The sequence below is a fragment of the Lipotes vexillifer genome, unplaced genomic scaffold, assembly GCF_000442215.2.
Source record: "Lipotes vexillifer unplaced genomic scaffold, Lipotes_vexillifer_v1.1 scaffold1007, whole genome shotgun sequence".
Lineage (NCBI taxonomy): Eukaryota > Metazoa > Chordata > Mammalia > Artiodactyla > Lipotidae > Lipotes > Lipotes vexillifer.
In genome coordinates, this window is record NW_006782358.1 from 274,854 (window position 1) to 289,843 (window position 14,990).

At 33.6% G+C, this 14,990-nt stretch overlaps 1 protein-coding gene across 6 annotated transcripts in view; it reads right to left on the reverse strand.

Annotated features, from left to right (window-relative positions):
* Window positions 1–14,990, reverse strand: part of CSNK1G3 (casein kinase 1 gamma 3) — a 129,110-nt gene that overhangs the window by 77,122 nt on the left and 36,998 nt on the right. For 2 of the 6 annotated variants that reach the window (XM_007455245.1, XM_007455244.1), the window contains exons 1-2: window positions 13,240–13,667; window positions 4,944–4,984 (exon numbers count right to left, since the gene is read on the reverse strand). The exons of 1 other annotated variant lie outside the window; for it this stretch is intronic. In XM_007455245.1, the coding sequence (XP_007455307.1) occupies window positions 4,944–4,984; window positions 13,240–13,417 (219 nt within the window). In that variant the 5' untranslated portion in view covers window positions 13,418–13,667. Of the gene's footprint in view, window positions 1–4,943; window positions 4,985–13,239; window positions 13,668–14,990 lie in introns of those variants that run through there. 3 more of the 6 variants (XM_007455246.1, XM_007455247.1, XM_007455248.1) reach the window with 3 other exon arrangements.

The window sequence follows — 14,990 nt, forward strand, 5'->3', positions numbered from 1 at the left end:
GACATGGGTGGCTATTTCCTTTCCCATGTTAGGGAAGTTTTCGACTATAATCTCTTCAAATATTTTCTCAGGTCCTTTCTCTCTCTCTTCTCCTTCTGGGACCCCTATAGTGTGAATGTTATTGCGTTTAATGTTGTCCCAGAGGTCTCTTAGGCTGTCTTCATTTCTTTTCATTCTTTTTTCTTTATTCTGTTCCACAGCAGTGAATTCCACCATTCTGTCTTCCAGGTCATTTATCCGTTCTTCTGCCTCAGTTATTCTGCTATTGATTCCTTCTAGTGTAGTTTTCATTTCAGTTATTGTATTGTTCATCTCTGTTTGTTTGTTCTTTAATTCTTCTAGGTGTTTGTTAAACATTTCTTGCATCTTCTCAATCTTTGCCTCCATTCTTTTTCCGAAGTCCTGGATCATCTTCACTATCATTATTCTGAATTCTTTTTCTGGAAGGCTGCCTATCTCCACTTCATTTAGTTGTTTTTCTGCACATTTATCTTGTTCCTTCATCTGGTACATAGCCCTCTGCCTTCTCATCTTGTCTGTCCTTCTGTGAATGTGGTTTTTGTTCCACAGGCTGCAGGATTGTAGTTCTTCTTGCTTCTGCTGTCTGTCCTCTGGTGGATGAGTCTATCTAAGACGCCTGTGCAGGTTTCCTGATGGGAGGGACTCTCAACTCTTCTATAATGTAATACTCTATTAGTCATCTTTGTCTCCCTAAGGTTAAATCCAGATAGTCAACTTTAAGCACAGTGTAAAATAAATTAATGCCATAAATGTACACAAGGTTAAGTGGCTATTACATCAAGCATTAGAGAAATCTGTATTTGATTCTTTGACCCTGAAGAGAGTATACTGTGAACATTCATGACTAGAATGGTGGCCCTGATTCTATTTCTCCTGTTCCCAGGAATTCACCTCTAAACTATGTATTTCTAATGTAAAGAAAAGTAAGAAATTACAGAAAAGTAAGAAAGAACAAAGACGGAGATAGGAAAATTCTGATAGTAGCAACAATATATATTTTTTTAATTTTTAGCTGGAGTACAGCTTACAACAAAACACACAGTTCCTATATATTAGGCCCATGAGCTTTGTAAATTGTATATATTCCTGCAACCACCATCTCAAAAAACCTTTAGCCTCTAAAGTTTAGAGCATTTCCATCACCCTTCTCTCAGAGATAATCACTTTTGGACTTCTATCACCTTTGGATTTGTTTTGTCCATTGTTGGATTTCATACAGAGGACATTATACAATGTTTTATATGTATGTGTCTGGCTTTTTTCCTTCAACATAATGTTTTTGAGATTTTTACAGTCACACACACACACACACACACACACAGAAGATAAACAGAAGCAAAATAGATTTAACATATAAGAAATAATAAATGTGTGAAAATATTTGCAGGAAACAAAACTATAACAGAGTAATAACACAGGAAAATTGAACAAGATTCAACAGGAAAGTACAGCAAGGTAACAAAATTTAAACAAAACCAACAAAACTTCAAGAAGTACAAAAAACTACAATAACAAAATTTAAAACTAATCTACCAGCACATTAACACAACAGAAAAGAGAATTTGGAAATTGGGAGATAGAAAAATGTCTAAAGAATGAGAAAATTTTGTAGACTGCATCTATATAAAGTATACAAAATGCATTATGAAGGAGGAAAAATAGAAAATATAGGAAAAAGATTAGAGATCTGGACAATATAATGTGAAGGTCTAATATGCATTTGATAAGTGTCTTGAGAGAAAAGTGAGCAGAGAAGAAATAAATGCAAGAACTGATGAAAGATAAACCAGAGATTCAAGAGGAATGTGAATCCCAAACAGAATAACTAAATATTTATACTAAGATATATCGTAATGAAAGAACCAACGACAGACTTCAGATAAAGAACCTGTAAAGTCCCAGTGGAACAATTATAATCATAAAGATTATTATAAGAGAAAACAATCAGCTTAGTTCTTGAGAGGCAGAATGGAAGGGTACAACTCTAGTTAAAAGCATAGGCACTGAAACTAAATTGTATTGGGTTTGAATCCTAAATTCACTACTTACTAGCTATTGTAGAGACTTTGGCAAGTTACTTAATCTTTATGTACTTTTCAGTTCCCTCATCTACAAAAGAGGGATAGAATATTCTTTCTCATTTTGTTTATATATACATACATATGACTTAAAATAGCTCCTTCCACATAGTGGAAGTCTTCAGTTAACTATATAAAAGTATATAACCATAAGATATAATAAAAGATGCCCACTCAGGCAATCACAAGTAAAATTAAATACATAACTTATTCAATCACTAATATTCCCTAGGTAAAAACAGAAACCCAGATCTAACTTAGTTGAGGCAGTTCAACTTGATTCCAATACTTTACTAGCAGTAAAATTTTATTGTGCCACCATATAACAAAAGTCACCTCACCACAGGATGAAATTTTCATTATTCATGAACAACGGGTTACTACATAACTACAAACAACAAGATATGAGGGTGGTGGCTGAGGTCAAATTTAACAAATTACCTTGAAACAAACGACCAATATGAACTAGGGTAACATTAAATAAATGTGAAAACCTTTATAGGAGATAACAGAGCTAAAAGTAGTCACTGAAGTTTGCTCTCTGAACACCACTGTCAACAAATAATGCCTTATTTCTACCAACGTACAAAAATAAGATAGCACTGAAGGTATACAGACATAACATTTTCAGGTGGTTACTTTTTAGGCAGGTTCTGAACAAAATTATATTATCTTCTATAAACAGAGACAATAGATACAAACATAAGATACAAAAATATATATAATGACACTTTATATATGTACATAATACATACACATACACACACACACACACACACACACACACACACGCACGCACACATATTTAGTAAACTAAGTACCGAACCATGGTCCAACAGTTTATGTGAAAAATTTTCTGCCCTGCCAATATCTTTTTTGGATGAATCTGAGGCAAGCATGACTCTATACCATACTTCAACCTCAAAATACCACAAAGAGATCCAAAAATATTCCCAGTTCTCCCAAAGAATAGCAAATAACCACAATTATATGTAGTCCTGATCACTGTGAATGTCTGCCCACTAAAAAAAAGAAGAAAAATAAAGGGATAGTGATATGGCATGAAGGTAAACTAAAAAAAGTGACTTATGTGTGTATACATAAGAAGGCTAAAAGATGACATAACACATGTTTACTAAGGCATCAAAGATGTCAACAGGGTAAACAAGTTCCAAATCTGAAAATAACAGGACCTAAGGGTCACCAGTTAATGACTGAAATGGACAAGTAAAGGTCAGCCTAGAGGGGCTCCTATTTTGACACAATGGTTTATTTGCCCTAACATCAGTTAAATATCTGATAGATATCTGAAGCTACTCACTAGGGGCCATCAATAACACAGAATATGGGTGTTGCCACACTTTCATCCTTGTGTGCCACCCCAACTCCCAACACTGTACAACATCTAGATCCCAGACCACCGGCCTAGAACATGGGAAAAGAGAGAAATCCAAAGAAAAAGTCAGCAGTGCCCATTCCCTGCATCCTGGGCCTCCCTATTGTGATTCACACAAACTAACTCCCCTCGTCCTGATTTCACACTCAGGAGGGAATCTTGTAATTTTAACTTAGCATTCTATGTGTATCAGCCTACAGAAAGAAAACATATTATTTATTCTGATGTGGGCATTCTGGACCCATAATAGTAAAATACCTCACTGTAAGTTAGAAATTAACTCTTTCTAAATATTTACACCTCTGAGAGCTTGACTGATTGCATGAATTGATTAATACTGTGAATCCACTTCTGATTAACAGTGACAATCTTAATGAGACAACCCAACCAGATTTTCTGTCATAAAGTCAAGGACCAGAACTTAAACCTAGGTGAACTCATGCCAGGTAAATGCCAGTGCCAACTCACATGTCAGCCAGCCAGTCTCTCCTGGCGGCACCACAATCCTGTGCATTTTTATTTCCCAGTAAAAGTAAACAGCATTTGTTGCAGTGAAACTTGGTTTACACTCACAGGATACTTAAAATTAAGTAGCACAGTTTTCTATCTCATCCCCCCAATTTTTTTTTTTTATTTCTCCCACTTGCCTCTTCCTCAAATGGTCTCTCCTTCTATATTAAAGTCACATTACCCTAATAACAGTGGTTATATTGGCAGAGACAAGATTGAGACTGGCAGGCAGGCTGGGAAAACCAAGCCATGCTCAACCTCAAGGAAACATGGCTGGCAAACCAGATAGAACAGATGTGCCAGCAGAAAGTTATAGCTTATAAAAATTCCCAGATCCCAACTATTCAAAAAAAAAAGCTGCCTTATAGCTGTCATACCAGGCACATCTGGGACTTCAAAACAGTCCCAGGAGAGTTTGCTTGCCTGGCTATCCACCCACAACAAGAATTTCTGAATCCTTGAAGGTCAAGCAATAGCCAAGTTTTATCAAATATAAAAACATCAACAGAAAAAGAGATGTTGGAAGGTACCTCAAATACATTTTCAAATAATATAATCCTGAATACTAAGGACACCTTTGTCCAAGTGCTTGAGTCAGGAAGAAAAATCTTGCATTCTAACTTTTATCTAATAAAAAATGCCAATATGCCAGCTTCCTTAAATTCAAAAATTTTTTAATTCAGTTCTATAATGCTGCCAAAGTAAAGGGATTAAGTTTTTGTAACACACGAAGACACAGATATCTTATATACACATTATCATACACTTGAGGGGCATGATGATGCTAGGAGCTTAATAACAAAAGGTCAGTTACACTTACCACTTTCCCAATAAACACTCAAGTTAAAAGGATATGAAAAAAAAAAGTGAAAATGCAACTTTATCATTAAAGAAATAACAAGAAAGTAATTAAAGAAAAATAAGAAACATGAACTTACCAGTTTAATTGCCACGTATTCATTTGTGTATAAATTTTTCCCTTGAAAAAAAAAGAAAAATGTCAGATTCTACAAGCAATGAATTTTTAAAGATACATTATGTAAAACTGTACTCTGGGGGGTCAGGGGAAGCACATAACACATTTAAATGAAACATAGGTTTTTGCTTCCAACTATTTAGCAGAAGTCTCAGTAACAAGGAAATATTTAAATTTATGATCAACTCCATAACATATTTAGTATTTCAGCTGGATTCAGAGTAGAAAGTAATACTAATAAATACTTTAGACCATTTATTAAAAAAAAAAGAAAAATTCTTATTTTGTTGGAATACCGCATACAATTTACACAGTAATCAGTAGGCAAACACATGCTAAACTAAATTTCAAAACTAGAACCCTATATAGAAATTGGAGTACAAAATTCCCTTCTCAATCACCACCTCATTTTAAATCCTTCATTATTACGGGATGTGATCTTAATAGGGCTCATATGTAATCTAGTAAATAGGTCAAATATATAGAAAAAAATGTGGAATACCTTTAAAATAAAATTTTAAAAGTATTATTCAATAATTGGCTTTGACAAACTAGTTAATTACTCTGAAGGGAAGAAGGATTATTAAGAACTTGCCTTATAACCAAATTAAATTCCAGGTATTTTAAGAGTTAGATATAAGCCATAAAACAAGAAAAAATATTTATCAGGCCAGTATACAGAAGCCTTTTTGAGCATTAAAAATAAATGGAAAAAGATTAAAAGATCAGAAGATTTTATACAGATTTGATAGCTTAAAATATTTTAAACTTTTGTCAGTTGAAAAAAACTATTATATACAAAGAACAGGTGAAAGACAAATCAGAATAAAGATTTAATATAATTAATATGTAAAGAATTCAAATGAATTACAGTAATTATTGGCACCAGCAAGTTGAAAATAATCTAGAAAATTCCAAGGGGTCAACATCTGTAGTTCAAGTAAAATACTATGGATAATTAAGTATATGAAGAAAATCTGATACAGAAATTAATATGCTTCTTTACAAGTACAGTTCAAAGAATAAAAAATAGAACAATATTTGATTTCTGGATTTCCAGTATTCTTTCAATAAGCATGTACTATTTTTATAGTAAGAAAAACAGAACACTGATCGTTGTTGTTTTTAACTGTGATAGTAACTGGCCCTGGTCACACTGGCTACTTAACACAAAATAGGTAATCATCAACTTTCACACATGATTTTTCCAACATAATACACCTAACTTCATTTTATACAACAGCTAATAAATGGCAGTAAAACTTCTAGACAAAATTTCAGTCTTGGATATGCTGCCACAATGAGCAGTATTTTCACCATAAGAATCTTTGCCACAAGCAGTTTCGCAGCACAGCTAATTGCCCATGAGGCAATTTTGCTGGAAAAATTGAAAATTATATTTTGATATAAATATGAAAATTTTATATGAACTTAAAATGAAAATAAAATTTAAAATGAACATTAAAAAGGACACAATGACACATGAAAAACGAGTAATATTTTTAAAGATTCTACTGTCAAAATGAAAATACAAAAAATATCTGAATACATTTAAAACATGTATAGATTCATGATTATAGTTGTATTATGGGATATCTGAGAAAAGGTGATACTTCCTTTGTCAAAGTCAATCATTAAGGATTCAGAATCTCATGTTGGACCTAAGTTCTCTACAACATAAAAAAACTAACTCTAAGTCTCTACCGATATCCCTGGAAATAAAATGAACAATCGAGGGATGCTCCTATTTATTATCATTATATGTAACCTATATAACTGGTAGTAAATCTCTAGACTACATTTAAATGTTCCATCACATGACCAGTCTTTATGTTTTACCAAATCATCTAAGCCAGATTCTGTACCAAATACAAAAATTCTGTCTCCATAATGTTCTCCACTATCAAATAGCAAAAATTTTCACCATTTTCAAGAAACTTACACTCATCAGGAATCACGTAACCATTTCTTTATGGGGGATAGGAAGAGCTTGATTCTTCTTTTGCCTCCAACTTCTAATATTGCATGATAAATCTGATAAAGACAGCATTAGAGTGCAAGCTGTTGCATCTAGATTAGCCAAAGAATTGACAATTAATGCTCTGGATGACTGCTGTGAGTTACTAGCTGCTTCTTTATATTTGCTATAGCTTGGTAAGCTTTTGGTTTGAGGTGTGGCAGGGATGACTGTGTTCACTGAAGGATCTGCAAAGTGATGTTCTCATTTTCTAGTACTGTATGCAATCTGGCTTTTCACTCTCTTATGTCATACCTCTAGTAAGTTTTCTTATCATTTTATTTTCTATCAAGTGAATATATGTAGTTGTTTTATTCACTATTTTAAGACCACCATGCTACTCGTCACTATTTAGACCATTATGAGGCCTAAGATTTATATAAAATAAAAATATAAGGAGGTTAGGAGGTTGGGATAGACACACTACTATATATAAAACAGATAATCAACAAGGACCTACTGTAGCACAGGGAACTCTACTCAATACTCTGTAATAACCTATATGGGAAAAGAATCTGAAAAAGAATAGATATACATATAACTAAATCACATTGCTGTACACCTGAAACATAACACTGTAAATCAAGTATACTCCAATATAAAATAAAAATAAAAAATGAAAGCACTGCATCAGTGGAGAAGTGAAACCAAACTGTCAACCAGTCGAAACCAAACTGTCAAACCAAAATGTCAACCAGTTATTTTATCTATTACAGCATTGAAACCAAATTGTCAATCAGTTATTTCACCCTTTACAGCAAAACTGCCTTATGGCCAATGAGTTGTATGGCCAAACAGTAAAACTGCTTGCAGCAAAGACTTATGGCGAAAATACCTAGAATCATTGCCACCACTGTACAGCAGTGTTTGTTCATATAAATATTATAATGCTTTTCTGAGTTTTGTCTTTATTTTATAAAAATGAGTGAAAAAATACCAGCATTCATTCTAATGCTAAATAGCATGAGTCTCATAAACCCATCACACTTATCACAAAGAAGGAGCTCAATAGGAGGACCCAAAGTGGTGAAGGCTAAGCTATAGTGAGGTACTCACTGAGCCCATAAATATTTTAGAAAACATACCGTATTTTTAGCCAATAAGTTCAGCATTTAGATGTGCCTTCATATATATTTTCAAGAATGGGCTATGTATAAAATTGTAGTCTTCCTCTAGTAAGCTTGAGGTGAATAATTTAATGGTACAATGAAAAACTTAATCTTGAGAAACTGGTATCTAACAAAGGAACAATTGTGTTTTGAGTTTAAATATGGAAATTATATTTCCTCAAGACATTATCATCTTTTCATAATTATCCTGTATATGATATTTATTCACAAGTGCACAGGGAAAAATATTCATAGGACAAGAAGTTAGGTTAAACACAAATTCCACAGAATCAAAATAAACCATATACTTCTAAAAGTACTGTTTTTGTTGGCATTTACATGTTCAAATGTCTACTTTTAAGTCACAGCAGAAAGTACAAAATCCTAAAAGCATCACGTTTTTTTGAACATTAGACATTTTGCTGAACTTTGAGGGTTATATTTATAAAGATGAACATAGATTGAACAACACTACCAATGCATTTTTGTCACCTTGCATAGGCATAGCCTTAAATAATTGGCTTTTAATCGATTTTTGTTATATATATGAACTAACAATGCACAGAATATGTGTTTGTGGGTAAAATATGAGCAAAAGAGAGGGAGTGTATGTATAGAGGGAATGCAGTTAAGAGAAGGCTCCAAGAAGACTGGTTCCAGTTAACTGATGTTTTAAATCCAATTTCAAAAGACATTTCCAACAGAGCTTTGTGCCACACTGAACTTGAAAAGATGGTTTTACCAATTTTGTGGCATTTGGGTGGTCATTGTTATAAAACTATGTTCTACAGAAACTACATATATGTTTATATCAGGGATTACTAATTAACCAAAATATACCTGTGCCCCTTCCCTAATAATAGAATGCCCGAGTTTTAAAATGGTTGTCCAGCTAAACTAAATTTCTAGCCTCTTTTTCAGCTTGGTGCGACCATGTGATCAAGTTCTGTATACGAGTCGATGTTAAGGTATGTCACTCCCCACTTCCAAGAATGAACATGTGCTCTTCTGGCCCTTTTTCTTCTTGCTGGCTGGCTGGAAGAGAGACTGAAGCCACATATTGAGCATGCAGAGATACCCTGACAGCTCTGGGTGCTATCCTTCTGGTCTGTGTTATGTGAAAAAGAAAGAAACGATTTTGCCTAACACCACTATATTCTAGGATCTCTTTGTTATAGTACCATAGTCTATTCCTTACTATTACATTTTTCAGATAAGTTTGAAGCCTGAATTAGTAAAAGTAGAAAACCAATAAACATTTATAAATGATGAATCCACTCAAATCTGTATATTTACTTGATATATACTGTAAGGCCTGCAGAATTTTCAACAAAACAATTCTTAAATATAAACAATAAATTAAGAAGAGTTATAAGCTATACAGGAACAAGAGGAGAAAAAACAAAAATAAAAGAAGTTATAAAAACTCCTGTTGTCTACTTAATTGTAATTATCAAAATTTACAATATCCTATTTCAGATAATGGGAATTCATAGACAAATATATAACACCCTTGTTTTGTGTTCCTTTACGTCGTGGTCAGTCAGGTTTAGCCACAAGAGGGGACACAGAAGCAGCTCAGGAAAACAAAGTTTATTATACTCCAGGTCCTAGAAAGGGGGTCACAGAAGAAGCATCATGTTTTGGTCAGGTGGTAGGAGACAGGAGCAAGGGAAGAGCTTAGGCCAAGGCCTTTATCGGTGTTTCTGCAGGAAAGGCAAGGCGGGGCAGGGTAAACAGCTTAGGACTGGGTAATTTGAATAATTCTGTTAGCCTTTGGTGGGCAGTCTCTAGTTGTCTTGTACTTGGCCGTGGGATGAGTTAAGGAAGAGGAAAATTGCCTTCTGGGGTGTATGGGCCAGAGAGGAGGTATGGCTCTGGATTGTTTAGTTTGCAGATCAAGGCATGCTCTCAGTTGAGTCCTTTTCTATTGTTAAGAACTGGCTAGCCTGTGGAGGAGCAGTCTCTCCACAGCTAGAAAGGTTTTCCGGTTTTTTTGTTTTTATTATTAAAGCAGTGTTATGTTGGCTGAACTGTAAAGCAGAAAGATACTCCATATATTCTGGAACACATCTGCAGTAAGAGCTCTCACCTCAGGTTTTTGTTTTTGTTTTTTTTAATTGAAATATGGCTGACCAGAAAGGTTTTTTTAAGATGTTAAAGCATCATGGGAAAACAAAAAATATATACAGTATAACCCCACATTTTAGCTAGCTTTGTTTTGTCTCATTCAGTGCCTGTTAAAAACATTTCTAGGGGTTTTGGTTGATTGTCTAAGCTAGAACTACATCTAACATGCAAGCAGGATGCAAGCCTTACCACAATACAAAGATAAAATAAAACCAAAAATATATCAATTCATCATTTTATAATTTAAAATACAGATAAAAATGTTATTAAATACATTTACTTAAATTTAATTTTAGATTATTTCAAAAATTCAACTTTTTTTTTTTAATCTCAAGTCCAATTTTATGTCCAACTTTCTTTTTTTTTCTGTACTTTCAACAGAGGGTAATAGTGTCTCTCCTTGGGGCATTTAGAAATGGCAGTGGAGGTTGGGGGAAGGGCATTTGGGGTTGCATATGGAGATGCAACTCCTATTTAGTGCCCAAGAAGTCTGAAGTTCTAAACACCATGCAGTGCACTGGACAGTCCTCTACATACACACACACACAAAAACTGTCCAGCCAAAGGTGTTAATAGCATCTTCATTGAAAATCACTTACCTGTAACATATATACCTTATATTTTTTTTTACCCAATACTAAGCACAAAAATTTCAGTGCCAGAAATCAAATGTTTATTAACATGGTTTTAAAGAAAGCACCTTAAGAATTCAAACCAGCTTTTAACATTAGCATGCTTATCCAGGTACAGAAAGAATGATACTTATCACAACTTTTTCTGCACAGAGAAATCACTTGGGACCTTTAGAAAAAGGAATAAAACGTCCCTTTATTTAGTAGTCTATCAAGAGAGAAAAATATGATTAAATTAGTTCTGCAAGTGTATATATTACATGTATCATAAGTACACATAAAACACAGTTACATGTATAGATAATACATTTAAATAAATAGATGTACACAAATATATAATAAAAACCCATAGATAGATCAGGTACAGAGAGATAGATAAATAGATGATGGATGGATGGATGGATGGATGGATGGATGGATGGATGGATGGACTAGTAAGTCATCTTATGCCTATTCCTGCTCATTCACAGACTGCAAAAGAAAGGGTTATTTTGCTGTTTTTTCAGTACATAGCATATATAGTTTCAGTATATATGGGTACATACAGTTTCTCATATTGCCCTAGTTAAACTGCTCCACTAGATTGTTTTGTGTGTATACACACACACACACACACACACACATGCACATATACATACATGCACACACACAGATGTATATATATGTAGTTATTTTGAAATAAATTACATGAAACCAATTTTGAATAAAAAATGCCAAAGTACTATGGTACTATAGTCATATACACAAAGAGAGAGAGAGTGACAGGTGAAGTACCAATATTTATATACAACAAAATATATAGCTATAAAACTAATTTATATAAATAAATTTAAATAAATATACATATAACATGCTATAATTTTAATTAAAAACAAATATCTTGATATCTTTTAATGGAGCAGAACAATCATTGTTTTCCTAAAACAGGCAAGTATAGTGCTGGTCCTTTTATACTATTATCTAAATTTAATCATCACAATAATTTAGGAAGTGGAAATAATCCCATTTTAAAGTTGAGAAATTTGAAGCGCCACATAGTTAAATGACTTATGTATTCCATAATGGCAGAGACAAATTTTATATTTTTCTAGTGTATCATCAGTGCCTAATCATGCCTCATACATAATACTGTAGACATGCAATAAATTTTGAATGGATAGATGGATGTATAATAGTTCAAGGTTGGATAAGTAAATAACCTGGTTTTTTTTCTAATGCCAAAATCAGAAACAATTTAAGAATTTCAAAATATCTAATTCAACATCCTTCAAAAAATAAAATGTAAAACATTCACCCTTTCAAATATTTGCGTCCCTTCTAAAATGCAGAAGAGTCTGTCAGACACATCCTTTAACAGCAATATACAAAATATGTCGTTGCCTTTTATTGCCTTGCTTCATTCAAAGATTTAACGTACACTAGCTACATAAAACAGTAATAAAATGAAGGAATAACTACAAATTAGAGTGTTTTACAAGATGAAAAAGGAGAAGTAGTCGAGTAGATGAACATACAATTGCTTATATTTCTAACACCAGGGTTGAATCTAATGAAAATTGTGAAGCCAAGATTTTTTTTTTATTTCCGAAGTTTACACTCTTGCATTGACAAGAGAGCCCTCAGGCTCCCATAAAACTGTGCTACCCTCCTTCTTGTTTCTCTTCAGTGAAGATAGTCACATCTTTATTGCACTAGGAGTTAAAAATGTAGATTTGGATCGCGGGTCCATCTTAACTTGCTGTGTGACATTTGGCAAGAAACCTTCCCTCACTGAGTTTCAAATGCCTTAAATGTAGAGTTAGGAGGTTTAAATTAGACCAGTGTTTCCCAAACTTACCTGATTATAAGAATAAACCGAGTCAGTACTTTGTGTCCCTTATTAAGAATATAGATTCCTAAACTACCCTGGATATACTTGGGGGAAGGGGAGAATAGATTACAATACTGTAAATTTCACTGATTTTTGATGCAGTTTCAGCATATTACCTTGATTTTAAGCCATACATATCTTCCTAAAGTAACCAGTTACTAAATGTTTTCAAATCAGAAAAGGTAGCCTAAATATCATTCCTAAAAAATACATTGCAAAGGCTTTCCTGGTATCTATTTCAGCCTCTCAGGGCTTTTTAATTTACTTTCTTTTTTCTCATATTCTGGATGGTTTATCTCAAGCAAACAGACATTGTTATACTAGGGAATTACTGACAAATGAAAATAGAAGTATATTAGAAATTCCTAATATCTATATTCTTTAAAATTACCACAACAATTAAACAACTAAACAATTAAGTAACTAAATCACTTCATTAAACAGTATCTTTCATTTTAAAAAATGCTCCCAACTTTATGGAATAAATAAAATAGTCTTACCTAATCGTAATTCTCCAAAATTCCCACATCCAATTTTTTTTCCGACTCTAAAGTTAGGTCCAACCATTAAAACTCCAGAGGATGAAGAACCAGTTCCTCGAGTGTTGTGTCCTGACCGACCACTAGGTCGTGCCATTCTATCATCTGATTTGTCCTTGTCTTTCTTTTTATTATCCATATCAAGTTTGCGGTACTCCACTTTGAATTCTTTAATCAAGACAACCACACTGAAATAGGGTATTGTGAGAATAGGTACATCACTAGGTAACTGTACCAGGTGGGTAATGTTAACATTCAAATTGTAGTAGGTAGTCAATTAACTGGTGCGTGTTCATCCCATTCGTAAAATTTTTCTCAGTTTTCTTTTCAGCAAAACATGTCTTCAAAATTGTCTTTTCAATGATGTGAGCTGATATTGATAGTGACCTAGAATAGTAAGAAAAGAAAATCAGTCAACTTAGAGAATCAAAAAACATATGTTTGGGAAATTAATAACATAACCAAAGTTTAGGCAATGGACAATTACTGTTTGTTGATGCCCACTGAAATCTAACCTCAGTAGACTCTTAATCATTACCCTTTATTCCTATACTTTAATACCAAAGGGATCACAAAAACAAAACCAAACTGAGAAATCAGTGATTTGGTTACTTCTTAAAAATAAATAAAAGTAACAAAAATGTATTGAGAGGGACTTCCCTGGTGGTCCAGTGGTAAAGAATCCGCCCTCCAACGCAGGGGACACGGGTTCAATCCCTGGTTGGGGAACTAAGATCCTACATGCCGCGGGACAACTAAGCCCGCATGCCACAACTACTCAGCTCACACACCTCAACAAGAGAGCCCATATGCCGCAAACTACAGAGCCCATGCGCTCTGGAGCCAGTGCACCACAACTAGAGAGAGAAAACCCACACACCACAACTAGAGAGAGTCCTGCGCACCACAACGAAGAGCCCGTGTCACACCGAAAGATCTCGCATGCCACAACTAAGACCCAACATGGCCTAAAATAAAGAAAAAATAAAAATAAATAAAATCACTGTTTAAAAAAAAAATGTATTGAGTGTTTCATAAGCCAATATACATTCACTAACCAAGTCCTTCCAACTTAGAATCATTTCAATTAAAAAAAAATACTCAAAGAATTCCAGTAAGTCAATATAAGATTTTCAATTTAAATTAAAGCAGAAAAAGAGAATACATTTTGCAAATTAGTAAAAGATCTTAATAAAAATATCTTCCACATATTCATACACTTAATAATTTTCAAAGGCTTTTCAAATATACATTCTCATTTGACCTTCATTTATTCAAATATTTATTACCCATTAAGTATATATTATCCATAACTATATACAGGAATGGGGCAATCATAACAAGGGTTGAAATAAATAGTATTTTCTGATCAGCTTTTAGCAACCCACCAAATATGCAATTATTCCTAACACCTAATCTATTTATAAAGTTTCTTATTATATTTGCCATACTCAATATTGCAGATGAAACTATAAGCATCTGTTTGGTATAAGTAAAATTGAATCATTTTTACATATACTGTTTGCTCTCCTTCCAGCTATAATAGAGTAACTGATACTGAACTTCCCCTCTTGCTATAAATAATTATGAAACTGGACAAAACATATGAAGCACCTGTTTTCAGGCACTGGATAATAGGCAGTGTAAAAGAAAACAGAAACACAGAAGGTGATTTCCACCTTCACCCAAGATCTCCAGCTAGGGACAATTTT